This window comes from Aythya fuligula, chromosome 7 (genome assembly GCF_009819795.1).
Source record: "Aythya fuligula isolate bAytFul2 chromosome 7, bAytFul2.pri, whole genome shotgun sequence".
Lineage (NCBI taxonomy): Eukaryota > Metazoa > Chordata > Aves > Anseriformes > Anatidae > Aythya > Aythya fuligula.
The window spans coordinates 31,485,190-31,504,456 of NC_045565.1; the positions used below are offsets into that span (position 1 = coordinate 31,485,190).

A 19,267-nucleotide genomic window follows, 5' to 3' on the forward strand; every position below is an offset into this window, starting at 1 on the left:
GTGATAATTTCTGTTTCATTCTTGGTATCCCCTGTAGTAAACACTGCATTAATTCCATCTTCCGCTAGTGTAAAACACTGTCAGTAGCACGTTTGGTGTTTATATGATGCTATTCAAACATTTATACTGCACTGTATTTGTTTGAAGTATGTACTTACATCTGAATTATAAAAACACATAAGAAATAAAAATCAATACGGTTTGAACCAACTGCTGCCTCTCAATGTTTATGCCTCTCTGAAGCATCTGAGCAGTATATAAACCCTTTTGTACCCAGTATGGAAAGAAGAAAAGACTGTTACAAATCTTCCTAAAGGGCATCTCTCTTGTGCTTACACACTAGAGACTGGTTTTCAAACCACAGAGCTTCTCCAGTTCTATCTTCTGTACCTGCCAGTACTTAGCACAAAAAGAAAAATCGTCGATATTGTTCTTCTCCTCCTGAAACTGTGCAAGTGGCTCAGTTTAGAGATTACCAAAGAAAGTATTTTTTCTAAGCTCTCATCCCAAGTAATCAAAGTAGTTATATTTAACCGCTATAGATTAATTTATTTTACACAGAACTATCTTAGAAGTGCTTGCTCCTTTCAGCTGGAGCCTTGATGGGTGAGGGTCTGTGATTTGTTTTATAATGATGTATTTACAGCCTATTTCCCACAGATTCTCCAAACAGCCTCCTGGCAGCCAAGAAAGTTACATTAAAAATGTGCTAATGTTTTGTAAGGAAGGTATGTAGATGGTCATGCACAATCCATACAGTGCATATACACAAGCACACATATATTTGATTAACTTCACTACAAGCCGTGAAGTATCCAGAGAACTGTACATTTGTTCTTCACGTACAGACTCCAAATTATGTTCTAAAACAGTATCAACTTACTTAAAATAAGCCTCAGAATTAATACTGACTCTGGACCACAAAGTCAGTTAAACAACACTTGAATTTTTTAAAAGATATTAAAAACCAATTAAACTAACATAGCCTCTTGCCTTTCTTTCTGTTAAGCTGAGAACTGCGCTTTCCAGTAGCATCCAAGTTCTAACTAGCAAAAGCAATCGAAAAATACTTCAAAAGCTGTAATTGTTTATGTACAAGACATACTGTGGGAGAGAAAAAAGCTATTCAGAATTGCTCTGGGCACAAGCCCAAGCATTAAAGGAAGCTTTACAACCACATAACCAACTGGAGGGCACCTGACTGCTTCGATACCCCCCAGCAAAAGGAAAATTGCAGGCCATACATATTCCATGTATGGATGAAACCATAGCTATGGTGCCTGTACCACGACCACGCTTTCACATGTACTAGCATCTTTCAAATTTATTTTTATTTTGTTTTAAATACTACTGGGAAAAAAAAAAATCTGACATATCAAAGACAGGAAACAACGATCACACCAGACTGAGTGCCCCCCTCTTTCCTCTCAGCCTGCAGTCCTGGGGTCACACTAGGGCTGCAGGATGCTCCCTGTTCTTCCTCCCTTCCAGAAGACAAACGCTCCCTCAGCCACCTGTACACACACTCTCACATGTGATCCTTTAACATGCTCAGCTTCTGACCAACAGATTTAATCGTGCAATAGTTTAAGAGGACAGTCTGCACTGTACAAATAGCTCACCATTATAAACATGCAATAGTACTTACCAATTTATTTTAAGTTGGTATTCACCCACAAAACTAATTTCGATTGCAGTCCTATCAGATAACCTGAACAGCCGTATTTGCAAAATAAAGCAAGGGAAATGAGCAGCCACTTGTTTCTATTCTAGATTACTGACCACGTCACCCAGCAGTAGGAAGGGATTTCATGAACAAAAACATCAGTGGATGAATTTACCTGGAGATCACTCCTACAGGAAGATCTTCATCACTTTGTTGCAGCTTTGAAAATCAAGATTTCTCATCTTTGTTTCTGGCAACTGCTTACACCACATGCCACAATGCAAGTTTAAATTGCTCCCTCCTTCCTGATTTACGGTCATAAATACATCATGATAGCATCACACTCAGCAAAAGCACAAAGTACTGGCATATATTTAATATTTCCCAATAGAAAAAGGAAAGCTAAAAGAATATGCTGCTCATTACACCGTACAGCATAACCTGCCACAGAATCACAGGCTGGCTGAGGTGGGCAGGGACATTTGGGTCCCTCTGGTCCCACCCTGTCCCAGCAGGGCCACGTCCAGGCAGCTTTGGGGGATCTCCAAGGAGACCCCACGGCCTCTCTCACAACCTGTGCCAGGGCTCAGCCACCCGCACAGCACGGACAGGCTTCCTGATGTCCTGACGGAACCTCCTGGGCTCCAGTCGGTGCCACAGCCTCTTGCCCTGGCACTGGGCAGCACCGAAAACAGCCTGGCTCCATCTCGCTGAATCCTCTCAAACAGGGGGGGGAAGGCTGTAGCCCAGCTGACACTTTTTCCAAAAGCTTGATACCAGTACCTGAAGGATGAGTTAACAGTACTGCAAGGACAGGTATTTTCAGTGATTTCTGTAGGAATGATCCAAATCTTTCTGGATAGATCTGAAAACTGCAGGTTGATGGAGTGGAGTGTAAATACACAGATGAAAGTGAAACTTCCTTGCACAGATATTTGTTTTCAGCTTTGCAAGGACACCTAACCACTTCCTACCCAAACTTTCAATCCTGTATTACTTCTTAAGTGTCACTTAACCTCAGCTGTGCCAGTCACGCTGAAGTTAGCTGTTATTTTGCACTCTTCTGCTTACAAAAAGACCTTCAGATGTGAAGACTCCTGCAGACTCCTTCAACCTCCTGCCAGGAGCTCCACCTGCGGCACCCAAAGACATTTGTACCAAAGACAGAGCAGGGTGAGGCAGAATCACACCAAACCTCAGATGAATGACAGCGGTAATGACACCGCGATACGATCTGACCACCTCCGCAGTGTTTGTGAACTAAGATTGCATTTTACAGACTAAGTAACCAGTATGTAAAGAAGCTAATTACCCTGCAAATAGTCTTGAAAATTACTCACGGCAGAATCAAAGAAGAGAAGTGTGGGTTCCCATGATGAAATGCTTTGAGTGCAGGAAGATACAAGATGCTTTGAAACACCGTTATGCTGAGGGAAGACAATAGCCTTAATGGCCTCAGGATTTTTTTTGAGGAACAGTGGAGGAACTATATGGGAGTAAGCAAGGTGTGAGCCTGCAGCACTTCAGGTACCCTGCAATGACTGAGTTACTCCCCCACTCCATAGTAATGCTGATGTAGCCTGTCCCTTAATGAAGGTTTAAGCTACTTCATAATTACAGTGGGGTACCTGGGGCAAGACCAAGGACCCCAATAATTATAGGAGTAGCAGATGGTACATTACAAGTTCAAACTTACTTGTTCATAATTCAAGTTTTACTTGAAAAAAAAAAAAAAAAAAGAGTTAACTATTTAAAAAAAGAAAAAAAAAACTTTCCACATTCCTTTTAAAACAGCTATTTTGTTTGGCAAACATACTTTTTCCTGGGAGAACGTTAGCTGTGTGTTAGCTCACAAGATCTTTCCTCCCTTTGCAATAATCTAACAGAACTTCAAAAAAAGATACTCAAATAAATCATACCTAAGTATGGTTTAGGCAGACATGTTCCAAAAGTGTAATTATTTAACCGTGCTCTTAAAATTATGAAGTCTTCAGAAGCAGAACTGATTGCTTAACAAAGCTGTGAAAGAAAATAAATTCATTAAGGAGGTTTTTATCCTATTGCACAAAGTGTGCTCTAGTACCTCTAGTCACTCTAATAGGTATATAGCATTTACGTTATTTTTGCAGAATAACAGCTCTGATATTCCCACAGAACTTGAGCCCTTACAAAAATGTGTGTGAGAAATACAGGGAGGCAGAGCAGTAGCAAGGGAGTTATTGCCAGTGCTCAGTTTAAACAAGGCTTACCTGGCATTTTTGCCCTTCAGAATACCATCAAAACACACACAGTCAAATCAATAGCATAACAGCTCACCTTCCTGTCAGCCAAAAAACATCAGGTCCATCTGACCACATCTACTTCCCCTGGGTGATGTCATTCACCTAGGTTTCTGAATCCCAGTCTTTAATCCCAAGCCCCATCCATGCAAAGCATTTGGCTTCACCTCTCCCACGCCAAACGCAATGAAACGGGAAGGGCAGTGCTGTGATTGGAGTCCCCAGCGTGTGGATGGGGGTGGCTGGTTTGTGTTTGGTTTGTTGTTGGTTGGCTTGTGCTTTGTCTCATAGACCTGCTGCCTGGTTTCCTACTAAATTAATTAATGAAGCTTGATCACGTATTGCATTAACCCCAGCACAATTTAATAGCATAGTTCAGTTGGCAGGGACCTACAAAGATCATCAAGTCCAACTGCCTGACCTCCTCAGGGCTAACCAAAAGTTAGCCCTTCTGATCCTATTAAGGTCATTATCATATCATCAGTATTATTGCGCATGTTAACCACTGATCTAGAACTTTAAAAGCCTTCTGCATGAACGTGACCTTCCCCCTGGCTTAATGCTCACATTTGTAGTTACATCAAATCCCTCCTGATGCTGCATCTGTATTCTCTTTTAAAAGGAACTAAAAGAAGTTCTTACCAACTTAAATGCTTCATAAGTCTGAAATACATTAAAATGTAGGAGAGAAAAACATAAAAAAATAGATTTATAACTAAGCATTTGCCACTAGGCATTTTAATGAAGCCACAGAATACTTTTAAAATATTCATTATACAGCCCAAAAGCTTTATTAAATATCTAATAAAAATGCTACAAACTGAAACTTTCAAGTCTTAATCACATGGAAAATATTCAGCGTTGTAACAAGAATAAATATGAAAAACAAAAGCTATAAATGGAGAAATGTAGACCTTTGGTTTTCTGTAAGTGGAGAGGTGATATTTTCCATGTTTACAGTTTTATGCAGGCTTGTTGAAATGCAAACATTATTCCTTTACTGAGGAGCTGGGTTAAACACGACAGCCATTTCTTGAGAATAAAATTTTTGATTAAAAAATTTCCTTGCTTTGTGGCGCTGCAACTTAATCATGGTGAAACAAGTAAAATGAGAAACTGCAACTTTCTAAAATAACTTGGTACTTCAAGTGTGAATTTAGTTCAGTGACAAAATTTGTGTTTAGATTAAGCATTATTTAAAGAATCTGAGTGTATTTTATAATATTTGGTAACAGTACCATTGCCAGCGTGGTTACACTACAATTACTTAGGCCTGTCCAATCCCCATACCACTTCACTCTCACCAGTTTAAGGGTGGTAACACCTGTGTTGTTGTTCTCATTTACTCCATCGGGTCTGTAGAGCACAGCGGGTATAAAAAAAAAGATTAGTAGCTACATAACAATCTATATTGCCCTTGAGAATTCAGAGATACCCTCTGTGGTCAAAGAATGGGCTGACATTAACCTGTCAATTCCATGTTTTCATGGAGGAATGACTGGTTATCCCACAACAGCAGAGCCACAGCACACTGGAAAAGAAATAAAACATACCTGCAGGTAGTTTTCACTGTCAACCACCTGTGTCTACCAGTATTTGGAAGGAAGAGTATGGGAGCTTTTCATGAAGAATTGCAAAATAAATTGTCTCTGGAAATGTATTTAAATACACATACTGTTTTAGGGTTTAGAATGGAAATTTGAAATGGAGGTGATGTGATTACACTGTTTGCCTACATAGAATAAACCAGGAATTAAACATTGTGAACCAAATCACAATCCTGTAGATGCATAAAAAAGTAAAGTGACTTCCAGCAAATAATGCAACAATAAATGCGTCCCTTCACCACGTCTCAAGAAGGACCTTTGGTTTTACGTTACAGAAAAACCCCAAATCTCATAGAATCTACTGTCAAAAGCTGATGGATCAACAGCCTTATAGCTGAGGAAAAAGAAGTGAATTCATTTTTTGTTGGAGAGAAATTCTAACAGACATCACCCCATTTGAGTCTGGTAGAAATACACTGGAATGGATCAGTATTTTCAGCTAGTGCTCCGATACCTTCCTTCATTTCCTTCATTTTTAAGGCCCTCAGGAAGGAATTTTCGCGTCTCATTTCACCTATTGAGACACCCAGGCTGACTCTTCAGCAAGTCACTCAACAGGCAAGTGTTTCTCCTTTTTTTCTTTTCTGTTTTAAAAAAAAAAAAACGACCATTTTATTTTCCCTTATCAAACTTAAAAAGCAAATACCATTTTATGAAGGTGGCAGACTAAGGTTGTGCAGATCCTCTTCTTGTATTGATTTCTGCACACAGAAAAAAAGTAAAGCAGCATCTAGGGGCAGAGCAACATCTGGTATATTACAGAAGGAAAGAGCCTTAGCAATGAAGTGGGGTTTTTGTGTTTTATTTTTTTTATGAATATATCATACTGCTTCTGCCATCACAGTAGTCAATCCATGTCTCTGGGAGCAAAATAACAGTGAATTCAAATGCTTGAGGGCACACTCCACATTAATGCTTTAGGGCAGGTTAGAAATGTACTTCTGAAGCAAACTCACTCATTGTCCCCACTTACTGCTCCTCGGTTTGTATGACAGAGTTGCCTCGGAGCACAGTAATTTAATTCTTTTTTGTGTAAGATTAACCAGATGTGCTCAAACTGCCAAATGGCATTCTGTCCACAGGAACAGATATAAGGCAAGCCTGAGATAATGCTCTCCAAAATGCACATCAATGTGAACAACGGGTCCTCAACACCAAAGTATTGGTGTTTCACACTCTAGATCTCCTTTTATACCATGCCACCTGTTAATTAATATTGATATTGCCTAAATTGTGCAAAGAAACTTTCAGTTCTTCCTACAGTGTAGAAATACTGACAAAAAAGGGTTTAGGCAATGGTTTCCATAAGAACCAGAAAAATAGTTTGTTCCCCCTATTTTCAGGGGATTTTCTGTGCTGTTTGTGGGTGAAGGTGATGAAAGGCTGTTTCTTTCATACAGCCCATTTGAGATCGATATCAAAGTGGTGAAAAAAAAAAAAGTCAGCTAAAGGAGGGGAAAGGTCAACTAATCCATCTTGTTCTTGTCTAACTGCCAAAGGGTGAAGCACAGGGAATAAATAAAAAAAACCCAACACCAACCCAAGCCCCGTGTTATCTGTTGTAGCTGCACAGGCTACAAACCTGGCATCAGCCCCGGCCCGTCTCTCAGCCTTCTGCACTGCTGCTCTCCTGGGGAATTCACAAACAAGGCTAGAGATGGAATGTAATGGCGCAAGGAGTTATGCCACAGAGAGGTGGTAAACAGCCAAAGAGATAAGGGTCCCTTGCTTCACTGATGCTAACACGTTTCTGGAGGTCAACAATATACATCTGTTAACAACCTAGGTTTACGTGTGCTGGCACACCCTCCCTGCGCACCCACAGCATAATCACACGCGTCTCTGCCAGGGAAACACCTTCCCTGCTACATTCATCAATGTCCAGTAGTTGCAGCCCCATTAATTGTCTGCAATTCTGTACCAAGTTTGTACCTGTTGCAACCAAACAGGACGACTGCACAACTTCCTCAGAAAGCTGTTAGCAGCCTTTTTTCAACTTTCAGGTCAACTCTTCTGGTACCTCTCAGAAAGCAACAACAAACATCTACCCTACCAACTTGTTAAAAGCAAAACTTTTTGCAACATAAATGGCCCCTCTCTTGTACCACACCTCCACCAACAACGAATAAAAAAATTAAGAAAACGGACCAGCAGTTTTCCCTTCATTTTAGCTGAATCTCGGTGACATAAATTATTCTTTACAGAACTAAGAGAGGCCTCGAGATTAACTCCCCTTGTCCTTATGGGGGACTTCAACTTGCCGGACGTTAACTGGGAGTGCCACACGGCTGACACGAGCAAGTCCAGGAGGTTCATGAAGCACCTAGATGATAACTTCTTGGTACAGGTGCTAACGGAGCCAACTAGGAAAGGTGCCCTCCTAGACCTGTTGCTAGAAAACAGAGAGGGTCTGGTGGGAGATGTGGTGATTGGTGGCCGCCTCGGTCATAGCGACCATGAAGTGGTTGAGTTCAAAATTTATGGTGACAGAAGGAAAAGTGCCACCAAAACCTCATCCCTAGATATGGGGAAAGCGGACTTCAGGCTGCTCAGGGAACTAGTCAGTAAGGTCCCCTGGGAAACTGCTCTTGAAGGCCTCGATGTCCACCAGTGCTGGTCACTCTTTAAGCGATGCCTCCTAGAAGCACAAGATAAGGCAATTCCAAAATATCGCAAGTCAGGCAGGCGGGGCAGGAGGCCGGCGTGGCTGACCAGGAATGTTCTAATGGAGATTAGGCGGAAACAGAGAGTGTTTCGCTACTGGAAGGAGGGCCAGGCGTCATGGAAAGAATACAGGGATGCTGTTCGTGTTTGTAGGGAGAAAGTTCGAGTGGCCAAAGCACAGCTAGAGTTGAAGCTGGCTGTGTCTGTGAGAGAAAATAAAAAGGGTTTTTTTAGATATGTAAATGGAAAAAGGAGAACTAAAGAAAACATAGGGCCGCTCCTTGATAGGGAAGGTCTCCTCACAGACGATGACGTAGGCAAAGCAGAGACGCTTAACGCCTTCTTTGCCTCTGTCTTCAATGCCGATGATGGGCTTCGGGACCCAGGGTGCCCTGAGCTGGAGGACCGGGACGGTGGGGATGACAAACTCCCAACTGACCCTGAACGTGTGCGGGATTTGCTACTCCACCTGGATCCCTACAAGTCCATGGGTCCGGATGGGATTCATCCCCGGGTGCTGAAAGAGCTGGCGGATGTCATTGCGGAACCTCTATCAATTATTTTTCAACGATCCTGGGAATTTGGAGAGGTCCCAGTAGACTGGAAGCTGGCAAATGTTGTGCCAATTTTCAAGAAGGGTCAGAAAGAAGACCCTAGCAATTACAGGCCTGTCAGTCTCACGTCAGTGCCTGGTAAAATCATGGAGAAGTTGGTTCTTGGACTCATTGAGGCGCACCTGGGGGACAAAGCAGTTATTGGTCCCAGCCAGCATGGGTTTGTGAAGGGTAGGTCCTGCCTAACTAACCTGATTTCCTTTTATGATAAGATCACCCGTATGGTGGACCAAGGGAAACCAGCTGATGTGATTTTTTTGGACTTCAGCAAGGCTTTTGACACGGTTTCCCATAGGATCCTACTGGACAAAATGTCCACCATAGAGCTAAATAAAAACATCATACGATGGGTGAGCAATTGGCTAACGGGCAGGGCCCAAAGGGTTATGGTAAATGGAGCTGCGTCAGGCTGGCGGGCGGTCACCAGTGGGGTCCCTCAAGGCTCCATTTTAGGGCCGGTACTTTTCAATATTTTTATAAATGATCTGGATGTAGGAATAGAGGGTATTTTGAGCAAGTTTGCTGATGACACCAAACTTGGAGGAGTTGTGGACTCAAGTGAGGGCGTAAAGGCCTTACAGAGGGATCTGGACAGGTTGGAGAGCTGGGCGATCACCAACCGCATGAAGTTCAATAAGAGCAAGTGCCGGGTCCTGCACCTGGGACGGGGAAACCCTGGCTGCACGTACAGACTGGGCGATGAGACGCTGGAGAGCAGCCTAGAAGAGAGGGATCTGGGGGTCGTGGTAGACAGCAAGTTGAATATGAGCCAGCAGTGTGCCCTGGCAGCCAGGAGGGCCAATCGTATCCTGGGGTGCATCAAGCACGGCATCGCTAGTAGGTCAAGGGAGGTGATTGTCCCGCTCTACTCTGCGCTGGTGCGGCCTCACCTCGAGTACTGTGTGCAGTTCTGGGCACCACAGTATAAAAAGGACATGAAACTGTTGGAAAGTGTCCAGAGGAGGGCTACGAAGATGGTGAAAGGCCTTGAGGGGAAGACGTACGAGGAACGGCTGAGGTCACTGGGCCTGTTCAGCCTGGAGAAGAGGAGGCTGAGGGGAGACCTCATCGCAGTCTACAACTTCCTCGTAAGGGGTTGTCAAGAGGCAGGAGACCTTTTCTCCATTAACACTAGTGACAGGACCCGCGGGAACGGGGTTAAGCTGAGGCAGGGGAAATTTAGGCTGGACGTCAGGAGGGGGTTCTTCACAGAGAGGGTGGTTGCACACTGGAACAGGCTCCCCAGGGAAGTGGTCACTGCACCGAGCCTGTCTGAATTTAAGAAGAGATTGGACTGTGAACTTAGGCACATGGTCTGAACTTTTGGGTAGACCTGTGCGGTGTCGAGAGTTGGACTTGATGATCCTTAAGGGTCCCTTCCAACTCAGGATATTCTATGATTCTATGATTCTATGATAACTGTGTGTGTGCCTCTTTAGTTTCTGGAAAAGGAGCAGGGGCAATTCACACTCTTATAAGTGGGAACCAACTCATCTATCCACCAAGCAGAAACTACAGCGCACTGTTAATAGCTGCTTTCATTTGTTAAGGAACAAGCTTGTTTTGGGCACCCACCTCGAGGTCTCCAAAAAGAGAAGAACAGCAGTTACTTACAAGCACCCTCTGTCACTGGATTTTACCTGTTGCAAGTACTAGAAACAGAGAGTTTCAGGAGCCGTTAACTATGTTCACCACATTTAAAATTTGCAATAATTCCAGATACAAGACCAACCAGGCAGGGTGTTTTCAGGGCACTGAGATCACAGTTCAGGAAACCCACTTCTGTCGTCAGTGACATAAGGACACAGACAGTGGCCTGACGACAGGAACACACTTACTGCTCGAATTTTGCTGCTTACTGCAATCTGATGCAGGATCTAGAAGAGCACAGACAACATCCTCCTCCACTCCTTCCTCACAGACAAGTAGGCATTATCTGTTTTCTTTATTTTTTAAAGATTTTAAGCATTCTTGTAAATAAGATGCTGTATCTTTGCTTGTTACATTCACTTGAGTGGTTCTGCACATAAGAATGTCTCCCAAGCCATTTCATACAGCAGTCTTATCAGCCAGAGCCAGCTTCAGACTTCATAAGGAAAATCAGGTTATTTTCATTTAGTTCCTATGTAACCACTTTAATTTGAAGAGCACTGACCTGATAAACATGTGCAAGTGCAGAATTATTTTGTAAAAGCACAGCTGTGTTCATGGATCTGTGCATTAGGTAATTGTTCGTATATTTGCTTTAGCTGCTCAGAAGTGCTCTATTTTTTTTTCTTAGTATTTCCTCCAGCCACACAGCACAAGGACTAGAACCTACCAAGAGCCTGAGCACTATCAAGCACTAAGAACAGATCTGTGATATGCTTCTTTCCTGACACTTTTAAGAATTTGAAGTAGGAAGAAATTTTACTGATATAAAATGAAGCTGAAATTAACTTAAAGTCCTTCCTGAACAACTTCACGTGGAAATACCAGCTTCCAGGCTGACAGAGTGATAAGACATTACAAACAAAAACCCCCATCTATGAAAAACCCAGCAACAGTTTCAAGAGGAAGAGCAGATATTCTTTTCTCTGAGTCTAATCACAAACTGATAAGTTTTTCCTAAGAAAGAAGAGGAAGGCAAGCTTCTTCATGCTGAAGTGGCAGTCGCATCATCTCTAGGAAACCCCCACAGAATTCCACGTTTGGATATGGATCTCAAATTCCTAGATTTTAATTTCCTAAACATAGCGTATTCTGAAGGAAAAAAAAAATAAGGTTGTGAATAGGTAACACTTTTCTGTTGACGCAAATCTACATCTGATTTCGAAAGATCCTATTACACATATTGAAAATTACGTCTGAAAGTAAAGTCACAAAACCCTGACACATCTCTTATTTTCAGAGCTCTCTCACTTCTGGAAACGAAGGTAATATTCATCTCTCTTCTAGTAGGAATTTCATGCTAGAAGAGCTGAGAAAATAATAACTAGAATTTGTCAGCACCTCAAAAGTACGATACGATGTGCTGTGTACCTTCAGTTATTTCGTTGGAGTCTGCTAACAAGTTTGGAATTGCATTTAGGCATACTTTAACTCAATTTAAAGAGCCTATTATTCAATATTTAACCAAGGCAGATCACAATTAAGAGTTTATACAAGTCATAAGAGTAAAACCAATAACTAAATAACTTAGCTTTAATAAGTTGAAAGACTAAAATGAAATCCAAGCACAGTGCTTATTAAATAATACTCTGCACATAGAGCAACACAGCAGGTGAGAGTTTGTTTTCACTTTTCAATTTCTCCTTTAATTTTACTTCTGTAACAAAGAGCTGGGAACGGTATATCATTTTCCCCCCCCCTCCATAATCACAGGTCTTTTCCTTTCCTTGCAGCAGATTATCTGCAATTTCTACTGGATTCTCATATTACAATTCCCAGAAAACTAACTACGTAGCAACACACATCTGACATTACTTAGTCAAATATTCAGAATATAAAAGCGTAACCTTTGCTTTCCTCATTGAAAAATCGCATTCATATTTTCATTGCCTGGAACACTGAAATTAAACCTCGCAACATCAGCTGCATTTTCCATGATCCCACTGGAGGAATCGTCTCACCAGGTTTCACGATACTGCTGAACATCTTTGGCCCAAAATAAAGCATCAGGTGATAGGTGGGCATTCCTCATCGATCTGCCATTACCTAGCTGATCTGATCATGCCTCACAGATTTTTGCAGGAGACTTTTCCAGATGGCAAGAAGAAGATGGCACTCAACTGCTCATCCATCATTCTAGTGTACCAGGTTCCCTAACCTTGTTCACCCATCCCTCTCCCAGAACAGCAAGTCACACCGGCCCTAAAAAACACAAAGATGTTTTCCCCAGGCCCTTCACTGGAAGAAAGACGTTACTGTTCAAATAAAGGGGAAGATAAAATAAAACTTGACTCTCATCACCCATCGTTTGGTATTTTCTACTTGCATTAACCCATTGTCTCAACTGAGAAGCTACTCTCATCATTATACCATTCACCAACTAGCTGGGAGCACACCATGGCAATAACCCCAGTGATAGCACAGTTCTTGGGACAAACATTTCTTAATTAACTCTGTCATTTCGATAATGAAATTAAGAAGTAACAGCATAAGCAGCAAGACAGTAAAATACTAGTTATGTCATAACCACAGGACACATGGAAAACCATACTGGTCTCCCCCAAATACTCAAGCAACCCTGACTTCACATAAAATATTTTAAAAATATTACAGTACCTGCCATACTCTTTCACGTGGTATATCAGCAGTTACTAATTTGGTAATGAAGGCTTAATTTTAATACACTTATTTTTCAACTCATAATGAGAAACAATACAGAAGAAACAGCCTTCCTATGACTTCAAAAGGAATTCGTATTTAAGCCCTCTAACGGTTTGCCATTTTCTCTCTATTTGCTAGAGATTTCTGCAATATGTGAAACCACTGCAGTTTTCCAGATTCCCATTATAAGAAAAATTCAATAAGCTTACTTACGCATTAGGTTGTAAATGTGCTTTTCTGCAACATGTTCCGTAAACAGCTTTATAAGGTCATCTTTTAAGTCTCTGTTAAGCTTGGTTTCTATGTAAAATTTATTCTGGAAAATAAGACAGAAGTTTTCAAGATTGTTTCTCATAACACAAAATAAAATTAAACTTTTCCCCCCTGCAGAAAATAGCTCAAAATTTAAAATTGTTGAACATTTGACCTGCAAAGTGCTTCCTTGGTGCCTGCATTTATATTGCATAGAACAGTCCTGTACAATGAAAGCCATGTATTGAAAATTAACAATGCATGCGGTACTACTGACATTAATAATTACCTATGGATGTGCTTTTAAAAATATATATATATAGATATAGATATATAGATATATATATAGATATATATAGATATATATATATCTACTGATACACCTCCATATTAAGTCAGAAGAATCTGTAGAAAAACACATCGTTTTAGAACATTATAGAAGCTCTAATACCGAAATAGGGCTAGGTATGTTTATAACAACAAAAACCCTTTTTACCAACGTCTAAAAGTGATTAAGCCATTAAAACAGGTATTAACATACCTGTTAATAAATCATGAATACCAGTAATAAATCATCAGTAGAGCTATCCACATCTGTGGTTCACTGATAATCTCAGAGGACATAAAAGGATCGAACTGCAGAAATAAGCGATATATACAAACCTATAAAAAACTAACCTACGTAAAAAATTTGGGGATTCAATTTTCTTGGCCCACCCATCATTAATAAATTCATCTCCTTAGCCCTCAGAGGAGATTCTATTCATGAGTTCCTTGAGGGGCTTCAAATCTAATGTACTACTTGGTGCTACTCCTCAACTCCAAGCCTGCAATTAATAGAAAGATTTATTGTGTGTATTTTATTTATAAGTGAATTTTAAATAACTAAAAAAAGTAGTTGTTTAAAGATAGATGTCCTATCAGTTTAATACTGACATGGAAATAGACCAACTGATTTCATCTGGACAACTTTCATTATAAAGAGGTGCATAGAGATATTCACAGAAAACCAACTTAATCAGAAATTCTGTTATGGAACACTTAAATTAATAGATTTATTGGGAGAGAGAGTATCTTAACCCTCAGAGCAATCATTATATTTTCTATGAAATCCATACTCGTAGGCATTAATAAAACTATATACATAGCACAATAAACTTTGCCTGCAGAAACCACTCACATTTTCAAGGCAAGCATTCAGCCTCAGTTTTTGGTTTTGGATTGGTTTGGGTTTGTTTTTGTTTATTTTGTGGGTTTTTTGTTTGGGTGGTTAGTGGCTTGTCTGTTTGTTTTTTAACCTTTCATGAAAACTGAACCTGTTAGAAGAAAGGCAGTCCTAACAGCCTAACTTTATCTGTTTTTGTTTATTTGTTGGTCAATGGTTAATTGTCATTGCAACTGAAATTCACAGTAACTGAAGTTCTCCTCTACGTTTTCTAGAAAGTATTAGGCTTACTTTCAGTCCTTCACCAGACCTGACTTCCATTTCTACCTCCAGCTTCCTGACTTTGTGCCACCAGGCACCCACCAGCTACCAATCTCAACCAGAATGGGACAGCAGCGAACTAATTCATCCTATGAGGTGCACTGATGGACAAGATGCACCCAGCTAAGGAAATAACTTCTTTCCTTCTCTTCACTTCTAATCCAGAGTGCTGAAAGGAGAAGAGCAGAAGAGCTGTCATCTTCCCCCTTTTTGCCATCGGAAAGACAGGAACGTTTTTCATGTAATATTTCACTAGCTAGGTTATATCAGTATTTCTTGAAAAGTGTGCCAATGTCACCTAAAGATTTAGCAGACAGGTAAAAAGTATAAAGATATCAATACCTGAGAAACTCAGGTATTACAATCATTTCTTTTAGAAACCGCCACACAGCGATTTGTGATGCTGCTAATACTTTTAAAAGGAAAGCAAAAAAAACTCTTCAGAGCCAACTAACCTACAAGAATGCTCATTACCTCACCCATACACAGACACACGCACACACCATGCCCTCTAGCTAATAAGCAAAGCACAGTGCCACCCACTAAGAACAGTAACATTTTGGAGGTAATGAAAAAAGTTCTAATCTCAACTATCCAAAAACTACAGGGCTCACAAGTATTAGGCTCATTTCAGACCACAACATAACAGATTTTCAACTACCTCTCTATATTTAATTAGTGATTAAGAACCTATTACCTTCTAAAGGCTGATTTTAATTTTTCTTGAAGTAGAAATGATTTTTATTCTTTCATGTGTGCAGTATACTGTCATATTTACAGTCTAAGCATATAATAACATCGTTTAGGTTTATAAAAATACAGAACAGAGCAGTTATTTACTAGGAATCGTTCTGTGGAATAAAGCATTATGTGCAGACTTCGAGTTTTGTTTGCTTTATCTGTGGCTCTATCCAAGAAGTTTTGAAGAGGCTTAAACCCACTAAATCTTGGAGGGAAAAAGTATTTTGGATCTCCAGCCTTCCTTAAAATGCCCCATATAGCAGCAGCAGATGGAAAAATCCATCACCATATGAAAAACATTCCTGCTCCTAACAAAAGAAGGAAAAAGAGAAATCTCCCAGCAAGTCAGCCCCCTCAACCATCACTCCAGAGCTTGGCCAGCACATACAAGCTGGTTAAGAGCCCCCCTTCCCTGTATTTCCAGCATACAAACAGCAATATGGTTTGGTAAGTATCAGTGGAGAGAAGAGAATTGCTGCTGCTTGTTTCAAACACACAGGACTGAGCCTAAAGCAAATTGCAAAGCCTCTTGCTGAGAGACAACGACATGTCCCAGTTGCATTACAAACCTTTAAGTTTTCTTTGGTTTCCTAGATTTTTAAATATATAAATGCATATTTGAACTTCTCCTAAGCAGTAATATAAGCATCCTCTCAGAAGAAGCATCAGTGCAGCTGATAAAGGCATCCCTGCCCATGGCAGGGGTTGGAACCAGATGCTCTTTAAGGTCCCTTCCAACCCCAGCCAGTCCACGGCTCTGGGATTCCATTCTACGAACTCCACAACCTTGGAAACTCCCAACTAAAACAGCTACATCACTGCCAAAAAAGGGAAAGCTCGCAATTCCTGATAAAAAGGCAGAGTCCAACAACTTGGTCCACTGCATCTAAAAATACTTTGAAAGAACCTATGGGAGCAACTGCAAAGCTGTAATTTGTATTATAGAATAATTAGCCTTTCACCTCTTGTAATCAGTTTGTTACTGTACTTTCTTGTCTAAATAAAGGAAACTGCTGCTGCATGAGAGAAAACTCAATGAGATACAACAATGTAAGGCTGCAAGTGACTGTGCATACAAGGACTTCCAAACGCATACAGAAAAACTTAGAAAGGAAAACATTTTTTGTCCTTTCTTTTCTAAAGGTATCTTCCACATCCCGTGCAGTCACTAACGCTCAAGCCTATGTTGAATTAAGTCACTTGAATGAGAAAGTGTGTGCAGGAATTGGGTTTTACTGCGTTAAAAACATTCAATTTAAAATAACAAAAACAGAGCACTTGCACTTCTTTTGGATCTCACAGAAAACAAGCAACCAAAATTACTACCCAACTCTTCATCGTACAGATCTGTTTATTACTCACCAACCATTCAACGCGCACATATCACTTAGACTCAAGCTCTAAAAATTAAAAAGTGAGGGAATATCACACACTCCTCATTAGAGGAAACCACAGTTGTGTACAAAGAAGGATGTGGAAATCTATTAAGCAATTATACCTTGTCTAGCCATATAGGCAAGGCTTATAATGATACATAGCCTTGTTTACGACCATCATTAACATTTCTTTTTGATGTGACAGTTTCTGCAGTCATAATTGTTAAAGATTTGTTGACCTCTGTGATGGAAGAACCTCTGTGACAGAGCTGAGCATTCAATAAAAGCACACCTAGAACAGCTTATCTCCATTTGTAAACAGATATTAAATTCTGAGATCGCTTAAACACCTGCCTGCAACAAGTCAAGTACACGCTGGCAGAAAAATGGCCAGCACCTAAAAATGCCAAATGCAAGAGGGAAAGAGTCTCTCCCTTGTTATTTTATGATAGGAACTGGAAGAAAAATAAAAATCGTCACCATGAACAAACCCCTTGCTTACAAGTGAGGCAACTGGATTTTGTTTTGGATAAACTAGATAAAGACTACATTAGAAGAAACCCAGCTCAAGAAAGACAGCTTTCTGTTGTAAAGCAACAAATTTGGGTGACGCTGTGCTGAAAGACTAACAAACTTCTTCATTTCAAGTACAGCCACAAAAAATACAAATTTTCCTACCAATGAGAATAACTTTTTGAAGAGTTTGAGGTTAGGTTATTTAGCCTATTTTATTTTTTTTTCTAAGATGATTCTTTACTAAAAGACAATTTTACTTATTTATTTTTATTTCTAAGCAATGTCCATGCAAGGACCATTTCTGGGAGAAGGGCAAATTCCAAGCTTGAGTTATACATTACCCTAAAAAAAGCAATAAAAGTCTTGGCATTTTGACAAAAGTCAAGCAGATGCTAGACTTCTTCAGAGGTACAGAAGACTTCATAAAGTACATAATCCACACGACAAACAGTTATAGTCAATGGGTTCTGAATCTCTGCAAGTGTGCTTGACATAGCTATGAAAATAAGTTTGCCTTCGTCCCATCAACACTCTAAATTGCTTTGTCAACTGACAAAGACATCTACAAAAAAAAAAAAAAAAAAATCTTTCAGGCAGAAGTCCTTGGCTGTCTAGTCTGAATTTGTTCAATTTAAAGCAAGAAAATCATCTTTGTAATCTGCCCAAACTACGAAGCCAATGTATAACTAGCCAATAAAGTATCTCAAAAAGATATAAACAACAGCCTACTTGGTAAGGCTTTTTTCCAACCCAAATAAAAATCATTCCCAAGAAAGAAATATCAGGGTAGAAAACCAGTTGTGAAGCTCTGCATTTAAAAGCACGACCTCCCTTTCTTCTCCCCACACAACTTGACCAGAACTCTAGGCAAAAGCAGGCATGATTCCCAAGTTCTGTACGAAAAACCATTATAGCTGCATTTTATTCTTTTCCCTTTCAGTCAGCATTATGCACATGGACATACGTTATTTGAAAAGAATTTTCTAAAACTTACCATATATATGAAAAGAGGCACAATGCTCTGCAATGCTCCCATATACTGTCCAAGAGCTACGTTAAATCTTTCAATATAGAGATCTGGAGGGCTGGCCTGCAAGAAACCATAAAAGTCAGGTTGTCATTTGAACACGGGAAAGATCTGGAACAGCACAGGCTATGCTTTCATGGCGAACTCCAAGATCTACCAAGTATTTGATACACTAAACCTACACAAAGCAAACCACGCATCACTCCAGAGTTTCCGCTATCGCTCCCTCCAGCAAAAAAGAAGTTCTCACCAGTAAGAGGTTTCTGCCTAGGACTCTGTGTCAGTGCCTAGCAAAAGGTGCATTGGATAAGCACTACAGCATGCCTAAGACAAACCTGTACTTAGCATATGCAAATACAAACAGTTATTAAAAGGGCAAACATTCTTTTTGAAAAAGCTGCCTGTCAGGTCTGGGGTCTGTAATGAGATTTCATCGAGTGTTGTGGTGTGTGCACTGATCCCCCCGTGGGCTCCTGCTCCAAGGCAGCAGGGTGACGTGAAGCAGCTGCCTGGCACCCAGGCTGGCACGCAGCACATCCCCCAGCTCCAGGGAGCACTGCCCTGCACAGAAAACGTTTCTGAGTTTCAGCTGGGTCACCTAAGGCAAGGCAAATATGCAGGGTGTCGAGCAGTCCTCCAACACACAGCACCGCCGTGCAGCCCCAGGCAAAACACTGCCACACAAAAGCTGAAGGTGCCAACTTTACAGCAGGCACCACAGTGACAGC

The 19,267-nt window shown here is 40.7% G+C and overlaps 1 protein-coding gene across 1 annotated transcript in view; it reads right to left on the minus strand.

Annotated features, from left to right (window-relative positions):
* Positions 1-19,267, minus strand: part of CACUL1 (CDK2 associated cullin domain 1) — a 48,465-nt gene that overhangs the window by 10,251 nt on the left and 18,947 nt on the right. Inside the window, exons 4-5 of the mRNA XM_032191103.1 lie at positions 18,507-18,602; positions 13,355-13,457 (exon numbers count right to left, since the gene is read on the minus strand). Coding sequence (XP_032046994.1) covers positions 13,355-13,457; positions 18,507-18,602 — 199 coding nt within the window. The remainder of the gene's footprint in view (positions 1-13,354; positions 13,458-18,506; positions 18,603-19,267) is intronic.